At 39.8% G+C, this 19839-nt stretch overlaps 1 protein-coding gene across 1 annotated transcript; it reads right to left on the reverse strand.

The window, feature by feature from the left end:
* Positions 1-1303: 1303 nt before the first annotated feature.
* Positions 1304-18991, reverse strand: Zc3h8 (zinc finger CCCH-type containing 8). Its single transcript, XM_034493754.2, has 9 exons — positions 18786-18991; positions 14942-15035; positions 10365-10599; positions 8134-8267; positions 6088-6207; positions 5618-5729; positions 4745-4854; positions 3761-3802; positions 1304-1808 (listed from the first exon to the last, which is right to left on the reverse strand). Exons 1-8 carry the CDS (start codon positions 18860-18862, stop codon positions 3770-3772), a joined length of 915 nt encoding a protein of 304 aa, XP_034349645.1. The 5' UTR covers positions 18863-18991; the 3' UTR covers positions 1304-1808; positions 3761-3769.
* Between the last annotated feature and the right edge of the window lie 848 nt (positions 18992-19839).

The raw sequence follows: 19839 nt of genomic DNA on the forward strand, positions 1-19839 counted from the left end.
AATGGTCTTCAGAGAAGATAAAATGTATGTAATAACAACATACCTTTGCACACTTTTATTACCTAAGGGTTCTCTAACAGATCCTTTCAAAGTGCCAGGTTTCTTCTGTAATTTGGATCAAGTTGCTTCTAGAGCACTGTCTGGTCATGTTCTCTAGCCACAGCTGGGGAGGAGACCAACCAACACAACAGGCAACTATAGGACACTGAGCAGAGCTCACCCTCAGACAACCTCCTGACCTTCTAGGGATCCATTCTGGTATCCTCCTTCCTAAAGTCTGATAGTTGGAGCTTGAACTTTTGATTTGGTAGGCTCCAATTACAACCAAAATAATCTTGGTTCGTATTTCCAATAAGATTCTGCTAAGTACAGTCGCTAGAATGATGAACTCCGTCTATCAGAGGGGTGCTATTATTTTTCCTAATAAAACAATATAATAGTGTCATGGTATATTTAGAATCTTATCTATATTTGGAAAATATTGTTATATGCTGTGTTCAAGACATCCCGAAACCCACATTTATGTTTTTTAAAGATTTATTTTATGTATATGAGTGTTCTATTTACATGTACAACTGCAAGCCAGAAGAGGGTATCAGATCCCAGTACAGATGGCTGTAAGCCAGACAGTGCTCTTAACCACTGAGTCATCTCTCCAGTCCATATATACATAAGATTTATTTATCTGAGTACACTGTAGCTGTTTTCAGACTCACCAGAAGATCCCACTACAGATGGTTGTAGGAACTGAACTCAGGACCTCTGGAAGGGCAGACAGTGCTCTTAACCACTGGGTCATCTCCCCAGCCTCCATGCTTGTATTTTATACAAGTATATAATTTGATCACTGTTTATGAGCCAGTGAGAAAGACATTCTTTAAAAAAATATTATTTGTGTATGTGTTGCACATACACACGTGCAGTGACATACATGTGGAGGTCAGAGGACAACTTTCTGAAGCTGGTTCCCTCCTTCTACCATGGCATCTGGGGATCAAACTGGTTGTCAGCCTTGCATAGCAATCACTTTTACCCACTGAACATATCTCTCACCAGCCCAAGGTAGTACTTTCATATTTTAACAACACAAAGGTTAAGAACATCAAGTATAGCCAGGCGGTGGTGGTGCACGCCTTTAATCCCAGCACTTGGGAGGCAGAAGCAGGCGGATTTCTGAGTTCAAGGCCAGCCTGGTCTACAGAGTGAGTTCCAGGACAGCCAGGGCTACACAGAGAAACCCTGTCTCGACCCTCCCCCCCCCCAAAAAAAAGAACATCAAGTATGAAAACACCACAGCAAGAGATATTATCTTACTTTATTTATAACAGTACTAATTAGAAACAAATATTCAACAGGAAATTGTTCTTATAAAAGATCACAGAACCACATTCTATGCTAAACCATAAAATGGAACTCTGAATTATTGCTAAACATTGTGCAAAGTATTGAATGACATGTAGAGGTGTGACTTCTTTATTCCCCCAATGTCCCCTAGCAGCTGTCATCATCCTTCCTGATATTTCTCCCATCCTCACTTAACCTCTCTTTGGCTATTTTGTGCTTGTTGGAGACTTCTGCAAGCTGGCACAGCACAGCATGACCTCTATCCAGCATTCACGTGCTCCTCTCCTGGCCCAGTGCAGAACCACCCTTCTGTCGAGCACTAGATCCACCACTGTGCACGTCGAACGGGAGCTGCACATGATCACGACGACGCAGGAAGGAGCCTTAACAGAGGAACCTTATGAACTATTCCAAGTCATCAGTCTTCAAAAGTCCTGAACAGGAATAGGTTTGTCCTCTACGTGCTGCAGAAGAAAATAAACACATCAGCTTGTGAAAATTCCTAACTTAATCACCCCCACCCCTCAGAAACAATCCATGCAGCAGACAAAAACAAAATCCAAAATGAGTTAAATATTCTTCTTGGGGAAAATGGAAGGAATACCTTGAATTGAAATTCTAAAAATCTAAAGGTAGAACTAAACATAAATCCAGAAAACACAGAAAGATACAATGACATAAAGAACAAACAAACCCAAAACTATATTGAGCCTTTAATGCCAGCACTTGGGGGCAAAATCAGGGGGATCTATGTGAGTTCTAGGCCAGCCTAGTCTACATAGCAAGTGCCAGGAAGGACAGCTAGGACTAGGACTACATAGAAAGACCCCGTGACTCAACCAAAAAAGTAAAGAAATAAAATAAAAAGACTACATTAACAATAGAGCTGAATGGAAATCTAACAACTCCTTTATGATTATATAGAAAGTTCACAGATACAGAGGCTGGTGAGTTGGCTCAGTGATGACAGATCCTTGATCTTGACTGAGGACCCAGCCTTGCTTCCTACCACCAACACCAAAGCTCACAATCACATGTAACTCCAGTTCCAGAGGAGGCTCTGCCCTCTGTGGGCATCAGGCCTGACTATGGTACAGACATATATTCAAGGAAAACACTTATGCACACTATAAACAACACAAAGCTCACCGATATGAAGACAATATTGTCAAGCTGTAACCACTACCCAAAGCAATCCACATGTTCAATGAAATCACTATGACATTACTATTTGGGGGAGGGAGGGAAAGAAGGAAAGAAGTTTCCTAAAAATTCACATATAGAATCTAAGAGATCCTGAATACTTAAACCAACACTGGAAAACAATAATGCATGGCAAGACCCTGTGTCAAAAAAAAAAAAAAAAAAAAAAAAAAAAAAAAAAAAAAAAAAAAAAAAAAAAGACAGCCTACAAATGGGAAAAGACCTGACATTCTTCACATTTGTCACAAAGGAATATGAGGAATATATAAAAGCAATGCAAATGGACAGCCAGGTGAATAAAACCCTTGGCAAAGACAGTAAACTGTATTACACTAATGAGGAAACTGAAGGGCCTGAAGGCCGAAGATGCTATGTTTCCTTCAAATAAGCCACAAGACACCATTTTACATCCACTAAGTTAGGAGAAAAGTCAAGTACAAATTATTAACAAGGTTGGAACAGAAATTCTATAGCTTACATGAATGTAAAGGGTTACAAAACATTTCTACTCCTTGGTACAGACCCTGAGTAACTGCTGCCAATTTAAACCAAGAAACGCTTATAAGGAATTACAGTAACAATGTGCATTCAAAAAAGTGAAACTAATCAAAATCTCCACTACTGACACCTAATTCTAACAGTCATAGAATAAAGTGTTACATAAGGGTAGCTGTGGTACTGCACAGCGTTAATCTTAGCACTCAGGAGATGGAGCTCTGTGAGTTCAACACCAGCAAGTTCCATGCAGCCAGCACTACAAAGAGAAATCCTATCTCAAAAATCAAACAGAGAGACAGAACTAAAGAAAGAGAAAACATACACACAAACACACATAACACATAGTAGGCAACCTCCCCCAAAGATAATCACATGGCAGGCAAACCCAGACAGAGAAGCAATATTTGTGCATATTTTTATTGAGGAAAGAAGGGAAAAATACTTTAATTTGAAAACAGAAAAACCTCTATTAAGGCTTTTTTGTTTGTTTTGTTTGTTTTTGTTTTTCAAGACAGGGTTTCTCTGTGTAGCCCTGGCTGTCCTGGAACTCACATTGTAGACCAGGCTGGCCTCGAACTCAGAAATCTGCCTGCCTCTGCCTCCCAAGTGCTGGGATTAAAGGTGTGCACCACCACTGCCTAGCTCTATTAAGGCTTTTATCCCAATTTCAAGAGATGATTCAAAGAATAAAAAAAATTAGTAGCATCACTTTTACCTTTTTAGTCTATTTGCAGGACTTCTTGTCAGTATCCAAAACCTAATACAGAAAAAATAATCAATAAAAAACCCTGTGTGATTTTTATTCACTAATACTTACTGGGCACACTGTCTTATCTTATACTTCTCAAATGGCTCTATAACATCCAACCTAACAGTATTTGGTATTACAAAAAGAAATAAAAAACAAATCTCTCATAAATAAGCATCTGATATGATCTGTGGGTCCAGGGACCTTCCCGCTTCAGAGATGAAGCACTGCCGAGACACGCCTCTGACTTTCTCATATTTGTCTATGCTCAGGGAGCTTTGGCCACAGGTGACTTTAGGAGGATTTTTTTATTTCACTTAAATCTAATTTTGAAGAGATTACTCTCAACTAATCTATGAAAATAGAGTGTCAATAACTGTAACTTCACAATAACCTTTCTCATAGACTAAGAACTTCTGAAGACAAGATATCTAACCAGTCTTCAACAGAACTAAAATGTCTGTCAGTCATGACTCTGGACTTCCCTTCTGCACTTATGTATGTCTCTATTTCCTTTATCTTGATTTAAAATAGGTGTTTCAAGTTGCTAACTAGAGTGAAGAGATGGCTCAGTGAGGAAAAGCAGCTGCTGCCAGGCCCAGCAATCTGAGCTTGCTCCTAGGGACCCGCATGATAAGGAGAGAAGCAACTCCCCAAAGTCTCTTCGGACTGCCACAGCCTGCAGACACACACATACTAAGTAAATAAAAATTTTAAATTGCTGATCATAATGAGGAGTTTAAGACCATTCTCATTCATACTATCAATGAATATTAATTTTTCTTTTAGTGACAATAAAAGAATAAAGTAACTTCCAAATCTAAGTAAACTTAAATTATCATACACTAGCCTACAAGGCTCTCTCCTTAAAGAAAAGTATCTTTTCAAATGTCATCCTACGTCCAAATATACTCTTTTTAAAAAGAAAAACAAGATTACCACTGTACTTACCTTAGCCAATAGTTCTTGTGTTTCAGCAGTCAGTGGGGCATGAGAAAAATTACAGTGATCACCCTGATAACATTTTGTTCCTGTATGATAAAACTTGCAAGGATATTCATGTAGCACAGTGTTAAGGAAAATAATAATTTTATCCAACTGAAAATTTGTTATTAATTTAATAACTATTTCCTCTAAATCTTTCCTACCAGTAGAATCACTGAATTTTCTATTTAAAACATGAGACAATCTTTCTCTGTCACATACAGTCTCAAAATGGGCCATGTGTAAGTTTCACTTACATATGAAAGAAATGTATTTTAATTACCTTGAGATGTGGTTATTGTAAAATGTTTTTTGAGACTGGGGTGAAATAAACTCAATGACAGCAGCAGAAATTACAAATCTGGATCCTTTGTGTATGCGGTTTGTTAAAGTAGAGCCAATTCAAACATTATTATCTAGGAAATGCCAAGTCAAATATGAAACTTCTATGTGACTGATGGTGTTATTACTGTAAACGATTGTATTTCATGATTTCATTAGAACTTAGGCTACCTTCAGGTTAAGGGGAACCTCCATAAAACATCTCTACTTTTCTATATGAATACAGACTCAATTAAACACTATCAGCAGAAATAACATTCTCCTGGGTCTGACTAAGTCTCTTAAACCTTCCACCACCCATCAAGAGCAGAACAGACCTATACTTTAAGAGATTTTTTTTCTGAAAGGTCCATTCAAAAACATATACAATATAATCACTCTGATACCAAGTTGGGCTTAGATAGAACACCTTTGTTATAGCAACAATTGTAGTTTATTAAAAAGTCTACATCTTTCACGTTATATGAAGAGGGCAGGGAATCTTGTGATAAAGGATATTATGTAAATACAGGCAGTTCTCACCCTTGGTACAATATCCTTGTACATAATACTTACACATTTCCTTTTTCTTCTCTATCTCTGCATCATGATCAAACTTACACTGGTCTCCCTGGGTGTAAGAATAAGTACAAGTTATGTCTCACAATTAGACCTTTGCAACTTAACTCTTACTAAACTTCAAATGGGCAAGCAAGTCCAGTAAATCCTAACTAGCTAGAATCTAAGCACATGAGTTAGCCTGCTGAACTTCTAAAAATTCTTAAAACATTTTTAATGTAAAGCATCTTTAATAAATTACTTTTAAAACATAAATCATTTTACCAATTCTCAAACTAAACTTTTTCTAAGAGCAAAGAGTTTTAAAAATCTTATAGGTATGTTTTAAGACTGTCCCATGGAGACAGTAGTTCTAGAACACTCTTGCCGTGACTCCACTGTAGTGTATTTTTGCTTACCCACTCTCATACCTTAATACATTTCCTTTCAAGGAAGTACTTGCAAACTTGCTTCCCTTTGCGTTCCACCGTGTGCTGGTTGATAAAGCCTTGACTCATCCTCACACGGGGCTGTTTCTCCTCAGCATCAGCCTATAATACAAAAACACAAACATGATAAAAAGAAAAGTAAATAGTTCACTTTATTTTACAAAACTGCTTTAAACTACTTTTACTACATTAGAATGTCTCTCTGATAGCTGTGCATGGTGACCAATGCATCGTCTCAGCATTCCAAGGCTGAAGCAAGGTTCAAGTTCAAGGCCAGCCTGGGCTATACTGCAAGACCCTGGCTCAAAAAAGTGTCTCTTCTAAAAGGGCCTTCAAGAGTTGAACTTTGGGGCTAGAGAGACAGGTCAGTGGTTAAGAGCACTGGCTGCTCTTCCAGAGGTCCTGATTTCAGTTCCCAGCACCCACATGGTGGCTCACAGCCATCTGTAATGGAATCTGATGCCCTCTTCTGGCACACAGGTGTACATAGAGCACTCATATACATAAAATAAATAAATCTTTAAAATAAAAAGAGTTGAACTTTGGTATATCAGTTTATAAAATGAATGCTTATCAGTTTCAACAGCATTCAACCACTGATTACTAGTATTGATAAAACTTGATATCTTATTGTACTTTGCCCTTATTTTGTAAAAAATGACTATAAGAAACTAAAAAAAAAAAAGAAAATATATTACTTGTGATAAAAAGAAATCTAAAATAGAAGGAGCTTCAGTATTATGGAAACAAAGCTGGGAATCACAACAAGAAGCAGTGGGAAATCTATAGCTCCAATGATATGTTTTTACAATTTAATATTTTAAAAAGGAAGAACCTTAAAATCTATTTTAGCTCTTTAGAAATAAAAACTATTTTTAATGTGTTAACTGTGACAGAGCTTAGAACTTCTGCAGCCTAAGTAGTAAATATGGTTTAGCAATATGGTATAATAAATATGGTATGTGCAATTAAAGCACTAATGTGCCCCCTAATCACCTAATTTGCATGAATATCAAGTTATTGATTTATTAAGACCATAAAATCATACATGTATCTCAGTTCAAATCTTTGGTTTTAAATGATTCTGCTATGTGAATCTAAGACAGGCTTAGAACTTGCTTTTCATAAGGGCTGTCAGTTCTGCGTGAAGAATCATTTGAGTCAATATTAAAACATAGAAGAGAGGTTAGGAAACAAAGTTCAGCCCTGACTTGGCTCTGTAGGACAGTCAAACATCTGAACTCTGAGTTCAGATTCCCTACTTGTAAAATATGGGGAAAGAGACTACTTTTATATAAGTTTATTTCAATCTTTAATATTTGGTATCCCCCGCCCCTTTTGATATGGGATCTCACTGTTACCCAGGATAGTCTTGAACTCCTACTTCCATTCCTAAGCAGTTGGGACTACAAGGCATTCACAACCATGCTCAGCTAACACTTGCTATTTCTAATTATTTTAACCTCCCCAAACTATTGACCCTGTGTGTAAGCTAACAAAAAGCTGGCTGTTCAGTTTAAAAGTCTTCAGAAAATCGGAGTCTAGAGAAGTCACTTAGTGTCCTATGCTGAAGTACATATGCATATTAAGGAAGGGCAGTTACAAAGCAAAATCAAAGTACCAGGGGCAGGACTGTAAAGGCCAAAGCGCAGAAGCCCAAACGCTGAAGGACTGCAATGTATAAACCGTGTAGGGCTGTGTGGCCTTTCAACTGTCTCCAAGGCTGTTTTCTTCTGCCACCCAGTTTTCTACAGATAGTGATGGTCTAACACTCAGAGGCCAAAGGACTGGTGCATTAGTATTTTGGGCCAACAGAGAAATCACAGAGGCTGAAATGGGTGCTGGCAGCCAGTGCTAAGAGGGAGAAGCAGTGGTTAGAAGGACGACCAGAGTCACCAGCAGGTACAGGCCTCCATAGAACCCTGCTATGTGGGATGTTCCTGCCTCCCCATGTCCCTGAGCACTTCCTGAAGCTGAAGTGAAAGATAAACACCCTGAAGGCATCCTCCTCCAAGACGACTCTTGTACCTTTTCTTGGGAGCCACTGTTCTTCAGCAAGGCCCTTGACCCTTTGTCTCCAGTGCCAGGCCACTTTCGCTTCATTTTCTTCTGCTTAACTTTCTTGTGACCAGCTTTAGATTTTTTATTTTTTTGTTTGGCAGCTAAAAACAAGCAAGTTCATTTTAAAAATAGCATAAAGGTAGGATATCAGTTTAACCTTCAGAAATATGCCTTATAATAATTCAGGGAAACTCTGAAGCTCAGTGAAGGGAAACTGGTGTGACAACAGTGTCCTGACTTTCTAAGAGCTTTGCTATTATGAGGCAAAAAAAGAGAATTCTAACATCCCAATTTCAAAGGCATTGTTTTTGAAAAGAATTGTTAGATGGGAGATAAGAGAAAAATAATCAATTAAATCAATCTTGCAAGCCACAGGCCAGAATATTTTGAAGATATCAGCAACTGACCGATATAATTAGCATTACCAGTTTTACAAGAGAAGAAAACTACAGAGGTTTAGGATTTCATATATTATAGATTTTTCCTTGAAAATATGTCATAAAGCTGAAGATGGTGGTGTACACTTGTGTGCTGGCTAGTTTTTTGTCAACTTGACACAAACTATAATTATCTGGAAAGAGGTAACTCAGTTGGTAAGATAACTCCATCAGACTATCTGCAGACAAGTTTGTAGGCCATGTTCTTAGTTAATGACTTATATGAGGGCCCAGCTCACTGTGGGTAATGCCAGCTTGGACAGGTGGACCTGGCTGATTTAAGAAAGCAGGCTGAGAAAGCCATGGGGAGCAAGCCAGTAAGCAGCACTCTTCCACGGTCTCTGCTTCATTTCTTGCTGTGGCTTCTTTCAGTGATGGACTGTTTGTTGCTCAGAAGTATATAACATGATATCATCCTCTTTCTCCTCAAGTTGCTGTCATGGTGTTTTATCATAGCAATATACAGCAAACTAGCACAACTGTAAGCCCAGCACTGAGGACACTGAGGTTGGAGGATTCACAGCTAACTTCACGTACACAGCAAGATTTAGACTACCTGGGCTAGATGAGACCCCACCTCAACATATCACAACCCCTGCCAAAAAGGAAAAAATAAAGAAAAAGAAAAAAATATTCCATATACACTAAGTTTACCTATAGATAGATATACTTTGAATAGAAGAAATATTTGGAGGAAAACACAGTAAATGAAAAGCATTAAGAATTTCATTTATAGCCAGGCAGTGGTGGTGCACGCCTTTAATCCCAGCACTTGGGAGGCAGAGGCAGGTGAATTTCTGAGTTCAAGGCCAGCCTGATCTACAAAGTGAGTTCCAGGACAGCCAGGCTTACATAGAGAAACCCTGTCTCAAAAAAACAGAAAAACAAAAAAACCAAACAAACAAAAAAAGATTTTCACTTACTGGGTTCTTGTGGCACACACCTTTAATCCCAGAACTTGGGAGGCAGAGTCAGGAGGATCTCTGAGTTTGAGGCCAGCCTGGTCTACAAAGCGAATTCCAGGACAGGCAGGGCTACACAGAGAAACCTGGTAAAAAAAAAAGAAAAAAAAAAAAAAAAAAAAAGAAAGAAAGAAAGAAAGAAAGAAATGAATGTCATGTGCCTTCATGTCTATGGCCAAATCCCATTTTAGCAATTTAAAATAATACATTTCAATTAAAAAAAAATAAAATTAAAAAGAAATACATTTCACCAGGCGAATGAGCCTGGTCTACAGAGTGAGTTCCAGGACAGCCTGGGCTATACAGAGAAACCCTGTCTCGAAAACCGAAAAAAAAAAAAAAAAAAAAAAAAACAACAACAAAAAAACCCATTTCTATGCTAGGGATATGGTTCTATGATGGCATATTTTCCTAATATGGGTGATCAATTCCCAGCACTTAAAAATATATGAACACAGACATACATGATCATCCAGTCAATTCTTTAAAAAGAGTCATACGAACAGGCACAGCCTATACTTCATACATGCAGAAGGTGGGGATTCAGACTTCTTCTGATAGAGACATAGCCTTTGATAACTCACTAGCAGCTGTCTAGCGTCTCCTACAAAATAAGCATTTATATATCAAGCAACCAAGTCTTGGGTTATATCTCACATCAAGCAAGCTCATATCTGACATAAAGAACAATAAAAGTCACCTTCTCATCATAAGATAAAGAGCAGATGATAAACATAGACAACCATGACAACCTCTGCAGATGGACCTTAAGTAAGTGGTAAGACAGTTTAGCGCTTACTCTGCTGGGTATCCTCTGCTCCTGCTTTCTTCACAGATTCTTCAGGAAGCAGTGACGGTTGAGCCGAGTTTGCCATTTCTTTGGCTTGTATGTACTGTTGAAGTTCTTTGTCAAAATTATCTTCTGATTCTTGACTGCATGTCTCACCATCACTGTATGGGTCATAGTCCTTACTTCTTGATTTTTTACGTGGCAAACTCTTTGGTGATGTTGCAGTGTTTCCAAGGTGCTTAAACTAAGTAAAGATGAAAATTGAAATTTCAAAACTTACGATATATAAGGAATAATGGCCATTAATTGACCATTATTGCATTTGTATGATGGATACATGGGTTTCATATAGCATTCTCTACACTCTCTTTTAAACACCTTAAGTTTTTGCAAAATTAAAAATGGGCTGGAGAAATGAGTCTGTGGTTAGGAATACTTAGTACTACTCTTCCTGAGAACCCAAGTTTGGTTCCCAGTACCTTGTCCAACAGCTCACACCTGCAAGTCCAGCTCCAGAAGAACCTGATGCTTCTAGCCTTGAAAGGCAAACCAGTACTCAAGTGTGCACACACTCATGCACACAATTAAAAAAATAGTTAGTATAAATTTTAAAACACATACACAAAAACCAACCAAACAACCACAGGGAGGCCAAGAAAGATGTCTCAGTCAGTCAAGTGTCTCCTATGCAGGCATGAGAGCTCAAGTTCAGACCCCTAGCACCCGCATAAAAGCTGGCTGTGGTGGCCTCATAGGTGTCCCTAGGAGACAGAACTAGGTGAATGGAGACAGACAGATCCTTGAGTTCACTGTACAGTGCATCAGTGAACTCGAAGGTCAGAGAAAGACCTGTCTTCAACCTCTGGCCTCTACATGTATGCACATACATGTACATGTATGTGTATACACACACAGAAAACAAAACTTAAACTACAGTGACATATTACCTTTAATGGTAATTTGAAGAAAGGTTGTGAATTTGCACAATGTATTTACATGTCTATAATCTCAGCACGAGGGAGGCAGGAAGATCTAAAGTTCAAGAAGAGGCTCAATTACACAGCTCAAGGCCAGACTCAATTACACAAAATCCTGTCTTAAAAATATTTTTATGAGCGTTGGTTATTAAGATGTCTGTACTTAGCAACATGGGCATATCAATTTTATAATTATGATAAACACATATAATGCATTTTAGACATAAAGTCGTTTTGTTTTTTCATCTTACCAAGACAGGCCCTTGCTATTCAGCCCACCCTGGCCTAACACTCAGTAATCCTCCCACATCAACCTCTCAAGTACAGGAGGGAGCCACTGCAGCCTTTGTCCTTTAGCCACCTGGCTTTATAAAGTAAGTTCTACTGGAAACCAGTCATGCCCATTCGTGTATAAGCTGTTTCTGCTGTGCTTAGTTGTGACAAGACTACAACCCACAATGTCATCAAGATTCACTAAAATGCTTTACAAAGAAGTTGGCCTACTCCTATCAACAGACTATGGTTTTAGTCTCTAATTTATTTAGTGGGCAAAGAGGTATGCTAAGATGTAAGACTTCACAAACAAACAAACAAACAAACAAACTATGGGACACTTGAGGGTTGTGTAAGCAAAGAGCTTGTTTTACAAGCACAGGACCTGAGTCTAAGCCACAGAACCCACCATTAAAAAAAAAAAAAAAAAGCAGGACATAAGAGATAGGAGAATCCCTGGGGCTTACCTGCTAGCAAGTATCTCACTTGGTGAGTTCCAAGTGAGAGACCCTGTCTCAACAAATATATTACACACACACACACACACACACACACACACACACACGAAGGGAGAACAATGCCTGAAGAACAATACCCAAAGTTGTCCTCTGGTGCTTTCATGAATACATACAGATACAGAGACACACACTTCCACACACATGAGCTGCTGCTAACAATCACACACATAACATGCTTAGAAAGATTTAAGACAAAGACTGTACAATATTCTAAAGATTCTAATTCCCCTCTAAATAATCTATAAATTTTACATATTCTCAATGAAAAGCCTACCAGGACTTTATGTGGTACCTGACAAACTAATTTTAAATTTATACAGATGGACTTACATATAAGAATAGCCCAGGCAAGCTGTGTGGTATGGTGGTACACGTCTTCAATCACAGCACTGGAGGGGCAGAAACATGTGGGTTCCTGAATTTGAGGCCAGCCTGGTCCACAGAGAGAGTTCCGGAATATTCAAGGTTACACAGAGAAACCTATCTTGAAAAACCAGAAAGAAAAAAGAAAGAAAGAAAGAAAGAAAGAAAGAAAGAAAGAAAGAAAGAAAGAAAGAAAGAAAGAAAGGTAAACAAATAACCAAGATACTTTAAAGAAGAAATAAACAAAGGTGCCAGGACTTGCTTATGTAAGACCAAATCATTATAAAACTGCAGTAATTAAGTTTGAAAGTCTTAGGGATAATTCAGAGGACAAGCACAGAGAGCTGAAAAGACTGAACATAAACACTTAATTCTTAACAAGAGTGACAATGTAAAACCACAGGGACAAGACAGCCCCTTACTGATAAATTAATGGTCCTGGATCAATTAGGTGTGATAATAACAAAATAAATGGAGAGATAGGTTGCCTGCATACCATAGAGATTATAAATTTCAATGTGAAAAGGTAAAATAAACCCTTAGAAGGCAATGTAAGAAAACAGGTTTATCAATACACAAAGGACTACACATATGAGAACATATTCTCAAAACCAACTACTTCAAAATAGTGACATTTATAAAAAGTATCACTGGATGGAAAGAAAGCACAAGTGAGGAGGTATCTGCCAACACATAACATACAAGAATGATGACCAAAAACTACTTATAAAGAACTCTAAATTAAGAAAACAAACAAACAAACAAACCACCACCACCAACAAAAACCCATAGATAACCTCAATGAAGGTAAGGCAGATGGAAAGATGTGAACAGTTAAGTAACAGTCAGCAAGATTCTGAAAACACAGCTGCAAATGGAACAAGACTGGGATGTCATGGCAGCGTCCTCAAGCAGAGCAACAGTGTCTCTCTCATCCACCCCTTCCTAACACAGTTAAGAATCAACTCAAGGGCAACACTGCTCATACGTGAGGATCCTGCAGCTCCTCTCCCAGGGCAATGCACAGTGCATGTGCAGGATACAAGTGCAAGAAGTGAGAGCACTGCTGATGAAAGCAAGGCCAGTGCCTACCTCCAATAAGATGTCCTGTGTTCAAAGAATGGACTGTCTGTGGTGCTGCAACAGAGTTGAAGGAGCACACACTAGATTTAAGGATTTTAAACTGTGTCCTTAGGGATGACCACACAAGCAGCAAGACTATAAAGAACAAGGAAGAGATCAGTATACGAGGTAGAACTGCTCATGTCAGGGGCTAACACGAAGGAAGGAGACAGCCAATACTTTGTCTTGACCTGCAGTGCTCACCTGAGTACCCTAAGTTAGTCCTAACCCTACCTATATTTGTATTAGTGATTGAAGTGCCTGGGTTCAAGCAACTCTGCTTGGGGATAACCTGGGTGTCCATCTTTTCATATAACCTTTTCGGAAATGCCTTTAAGATTTAAGATGCCACCTGCCTATCTGCTGGGGGACAGTACAGAGATTATGAACTATAGGCATGAAGGAATGTGAAGCCTGTATGACTACCCCTGTGGGAAAATAATGTGCAGTTTCTGGATGTAAGCCTCAGTTCTTTTCCATAGCAGCTACACATGCAAAGACAGTTTTTATGTGGTAGCTCAGAGGCTTCTCCAGTAGATGAAGGTGTGCCAGGTGTATTCTCTCTCCTGGATCTTTTTATAAAGCCAATCTGTGCCTTACAAGCTTTACTGCCGGTATGAACATATTCTTATGAAATATGTTAACATTTACAGCCTCCCCCAAAAACTTTACAAAGAAAGAAAGAGGAGCAGATCTTGACTTTGTGATGGACTGAACTCGGGTCTCCCCCCCCCCCACCCCCGGCCACTCTAAGTCCTTATGCATATGTCTCAATCCTTAGTATTTCAGAGTATTTGGAAATCAAGCCATGGCAGATGAGGTCAGGATGTTTCCCAGAGTCATAGAAAACCAAAGAGGACCAGAGGAGTCTGGAACAGATCTTTCTTTACACATCCCAGAAATAACAACCCTGCCAACACCTTGCTCTCAGATTCAATTCCAGCCCAAGAACTACAGGATAATGTACTTGTGTTGTTCTTACTGCTTTGTTGTGTCCTAGTTAGTACGGCAGCCCCAACACACTGATCTGGGTTTTCAATCAATCAGTAATTACTAAGATTGGTTGAGTTAGTGAATCAGACCTTAAATTTTACATCTAAGTTGATAGGAAAGAGTTTATATTTGTAGTTCATTTCAGGAACAGGGAAACTGATCTTGTTACAATACTGGCACATTCTCTGTCTGATGGGGAGGGCAAGAACGTTACTGAAAGATGACCAAGTTTCCCTGACATAAGTAACTGGGCCCTGACTGCTGAATACAGTGACACAACAGATCCTTCCCGCTCACAGCCACCCAGAGCCGTCTGTTCAACATGCCGGCTGAGTCTTACTTTCTTGGGGATTTGTTCACAGTCCCGCTTTACTTTCCATTTGACTTTCTCTGTCTGTGTTTCTTCAACTTCAGTACCATCTATTTCACCAGTTCTGCAGCAAAAATAGCAAATAACACAAAAGGGTTTAGTGCACAGCATTAAAATTCATTACTTGGGTTTGTCTTAGCCCTGAAATTCCAAGACTACTCTAAATACTCTGTAACAATAACAACATTAATACAAACAGCAATGTAGGCCAGGTATGACGGCAGAGTCCTGAATCCCAACACTCAGGAGGCAGAGGTCAGTGGATCTCTGTGACTTCCAGGCCAGTATAGCATAGTATAACACAGCAAGTTCTAACCCAGCCAGGGCTACACAGTGAGACTCTGTCTCAAAATAACAACAATAATGATGATGTTGACCAATAAATGTTATTATGTATGTGAATAATCTGTTAAACTGAAACTTTGTAGTATATTATCTTAATGCTTAAGAAGTAGCTTGTACATGAATCACCAGTCATTCCTCAGTCCAGTCACTCAATACACACCAAATATTCACCACATGTCAGGCTGTGGCCTCATGACACAAGCTACAACAAGGAAAAGGACAAGCTGTCCTTTTGCCTTCTGAGAGCTTCCTATCTTCTTGGGAGAAAATTAATACAGGTACACATATAAGGAACACTTAAGCTAGATTTGGGGTTTTCTAAACAGAAAAAGATATGGAAGATATACAATGCAGGATGCCTTCAGAGGTTAGGAGACAAACACCCAAACATAAAGATGAAGAACTCAGGCATGAGAGGTTGACCATGCATAGATAATACGTGAGGTAATTTCCCAGCATATTCTAGCACAGTGGTTCTCAACCTGTGGGTCTACACCCCTTTGGAGGAGGGGGGTTGAACCACCCTTTCATAGGGGTTACATATCAGAAATTTATATTATAATTCATAACAGCAGCAAAATTACAGTTATAAAGTAGCAACAAAAATAATTTTGTGTTTGGGGTTCAGCACAACATGAGGAACTGTATTAAAGGCTCCCAGCAGTAGGAAGGTTGAGAACCACTGCTCTAGCAGGACTCAAAATGAACCCAAGATGAAGGGATAGAAAATATTGATTGGGAGAACTGGGCCTTAAACCACAGGCAGTCATTCTAGTGCCCGCTCCACTTCCGTTAGGAACCATGATCCTCAGTCTAGTAAACCAGCTCCAGAAACACTGGGCTGTTCTGTTTCTTTTTTCCCTATTGTTGAAAAAAAAAAAAAAAAAAGAGGGTCCTCAAACTCAAGAGATGCACTAGCGTCTGCCCCCACGGCTGGGACTAAAGTGCGCCACCACATCCCACTGCTACTTCTTAATCTCCTTGGTTGGCTCTTCATCTTTGCAACTTTCAACAAACCCAGTCCTCACCTATCTTTTTTCTATACTTTCTCGGTGATGTCTTTCAATTTTCCGGCTTCTAATATCATCTTATACAGCTAATTCCAATACCCTAGTCTCCAAATCCCTGCCCTTAAAAACCAAACAGCCAGCTTCCCATTCAACTGATTTACCTGGATACCCACCATAAAAACCACCTTTCAGTAGTAAGACTTTTCCTTAACTTCCTTTTTTTTTTTTTTTTTTTTTTGGTTTTTCGAGACAGGGTTTCTCCGTATAGCCCTAGCTGTCCTGGAACTCACTCTGTAGACCAGGCTGGCCTCAAACTCAGAAATCCGCCTGCCTCTGCCTCCTAAATGATGAGATTAAAGGCATGCGCCACCACTGCCTGGCTAACTATCTTCTTTACAGCACTATTCTTATTATTAAACAAACACTTCCTATCTCTTCACTCGAGTTTTCATTTACCCCATGGCTTTCATTAGTATCTAAAATACTATGGATCTGTGGTCCACCTCAATAATATAAAATTCATGACCACTAGTATTTTTCTGTATTTCATTCATTTACTGTTGTATCACCATGACCTTGAATGATGTGTCTTCAGTCATTAGAGGTGGGTTTAAATAAATGAGTATTCTTACCAAGAAAAAAGTCACCCCTGTTTCAAGCTGGAGGAATGGCTTAGTAGTTAAGGGCATTGGCTGCTCTTCCAGAGAACATGGCTTGATTCCCATCACCTATATGGTGGCTAACAACCACAGGTAAGACTAGCTTCCTCTCCTCGCCTCCAAGAACAATGGACACAGCTGGCGCAGACAAAATATTCATACATATTAAATAAATTAAACCAAAAAAAAACATGTTTTAATGCACTGAAAAAAGTCTACAGGCAAAATCAAAAGATAAACTGAGAGAAAAATACAGAAATCTAATACATCTAATACGTTGAAAAAGACCTAAGGGCAAAGTGAAAAGCAGGCATATGAATAGACACCGGACCAGTCTTCACCTATCTTTGGGTCAATCCAAATATCTCTTACATATTTCAGCCAAACTTTAGTAAACAGGTATATAGTTTAATATATGTTCAAACTGTTAACTATTTTTTAAAAATCTTAATTCTCATACGTGTTAAAAATTTCAATTCATTTATCTTGCTGTTCTTACATGGACATTAAGTGTATCAATACACAGTATTGTTCTTCACGGTATCAATAATTCTTCACAATATCAATAGGACTTAATTCCTGAGTAATTCTGCTTTAGAAGCTTAGTGATGAATTCATATGTAATGAAGTAACCCAACCTGAACACCTTAATCCTATGTCTGCCACTCACTGCACAATCTTGAAGGGTGACTATGCCTCAATTTTCTCATCTGTAAAACGAGAACATCAGCCAGGCTGTGGTGGCGCACACCTTTAATCCCAGCACTTGGGAGGCAGAGGCAGGGGATTTCTGAGTTCGAGGCCAGCCTGGTCTACAGAGTGAGTTGCAGGACAGCCAGGACTACACAGAAAAACCCTGTCTCGAAAAACAAAAACAAAACAACAACAACAAAAACCCCAAAACAAACAAATAAAACCAGAACATCACTTTCTTCCTAAGGTTGATGTGAGGACTAAAAATTTCACATTAATTACACAGTAAAGTTCTTGATGGTAGCCTAGTTAGGATAATAGTTTCCACTAAGGTATTTGAGACAGAGCAGTGAACATATACATATATTTCCTTTCCCTTGAGACAGGGTTTCTGCTATGTAACCGAGGCTGGCTTGGAACTTGCTATGTAGACCAGGCTGGTCCTAGACTCCCAAGATCTGCCTGCCTCTGCCTTTCAAATGCTGAGATTGACAAGGCCAGCCCAACACTGGAAATATATCTTAATGTGGGTGGAAAAAAAATCGTGAAGGATGTGTGTCAAGGGTTCCACTGAGGAAGGAGATAACATAGAAGACAAGGATCTAGGAGAGATGAGGTTTGAGGGCACTATCAACTCAAAAAAACTGAGAATGGGTATCTGCGCAGATATCCTGCACTCTGTACTAAGTATGAGATAAACACGCTTTTCCAATTTAACAGAAATACTAAGCCGAAATGGTGCTTGCTGCTTTATTCTGGGATTTCTGGTTCAGGGTCACTAGCAGAGCAGTCTACGTATCCCTCAACCCTCAGGAACCAGAGGTGCAGGCAAAGCCATCTCGGAGGTGAGTGACAGCAAACACGTTAGGCGCACGTGCAAAGGGAGCAGCCAGCCATTGGGGGCAGAGTCACAGAGGCCGGGGCCTCCTCCCGCCGCCCGGCCACTGCCCTCGCCCGCAGACTCTACTCCGACTTCCACCCCACGTCCCCTCGCGACCTCTCCGCTCTGGTCTCGGCCCACGCGCCAGCCCAGGCTCGCGGGCTCCCAGGAGCGAGGGGGCGGAGCCCAGGCGAAGCCCCTGCAAAGGACCAAAACGTGTGGATCACCTTTCCTTAGGGTCGGCGGCCGGTTTTTTGCCGAGGGCCGGATTGGGGGGCTTTGAAAAGAGATTTTCAAAATCCATAACTCAGACAGGGACCGTCCCTCTCCACGCCGAGCAGCTACTAAACAACCACCACCAGAGCCAGAGGATGAAGAACCTTTAGCAGCGCCAAGGGCTGCACGCTCCGCCCCGCGCACGCGCACGCGCGCTCCGGATGCTTGGGCGCGACTCCGCGCAAGACCTGGCCTGCCACGCACGCGCAGTTCTCCTAGGGCACGTTTAGTGTCTGCGCTGCGCACGCGCAACTCACTGTACTTGGCATGACCGTTGCGGTCCTTAGTACCGCAATTTTATACCGTTAAAAAAATAAAATAATCTTTTGTATTCTTTTTTTTTTAAGCTGTAGTTTTTATGTGTAAGAAAGACAGAGAGAACATGAGCGCAGATGCCGGTGAAGGCTCGTTATTGTCACCTACCTGACGTGAGTGTTGGGAACCGAACGCAAGACCTGTAAGTTTTCTTTTTAAACTATTAAGCCCTATATCTCTTCCATCCCCTTTAAGATTTTGACAGGTGATCAAGCAAAATTATTTGCACTAAAAGGAAATTAAACGGTCTCTACAATAGAAGAGTAAACATAAATATATTTAAAGCAGGCAATTTCACTAGAAAGTACTAAGTATTAAGACTATTAGGAAGAGGAGGGCAGGACACAAGCTGTTCAGGAAAGCTTGAAAGGGGTAAGCCCTCAGTCCTGAAGATGCTTTCCAGAGGAAGAGATGAAATTGGAGTTAAACCTGTGTCCCGAGGAGAATTGTAAAGGCCAAAAAAAAGATAATGTTTGGAAAACAGGAAGTTGTCTCATGGAAATAAATAGAAGAAGAAGAAAAAAAAAAAAAACCTAAACTATGTCCTGGGCCAGGACAGAAAGCCTGACTCTGCTGCAACTGAAGGGATTATTAGATTCCTAACATGAATCATGGTTCACTCCAAAGACAAATGAAGAAAACTATTTCAGGTCAGACCTCTTCCAGAAGGCAATTCTACACACCCCCCTG

Source organism: Arvicanthis niloticus, chromosome 2 (genome assembly GCF_011762505.2).
Source record: "Arvicanthis niloticus isolate mArvNil1 chromosome 2, mArvNil1.pat.X, whole genome shotgun sequence".
Lineage (NCBI taxonomy): Eukaryota > Metazoa > Chordata > Mammalia > Rodentia > Muridae > Arvicanthis > Arvicanthis niloticus.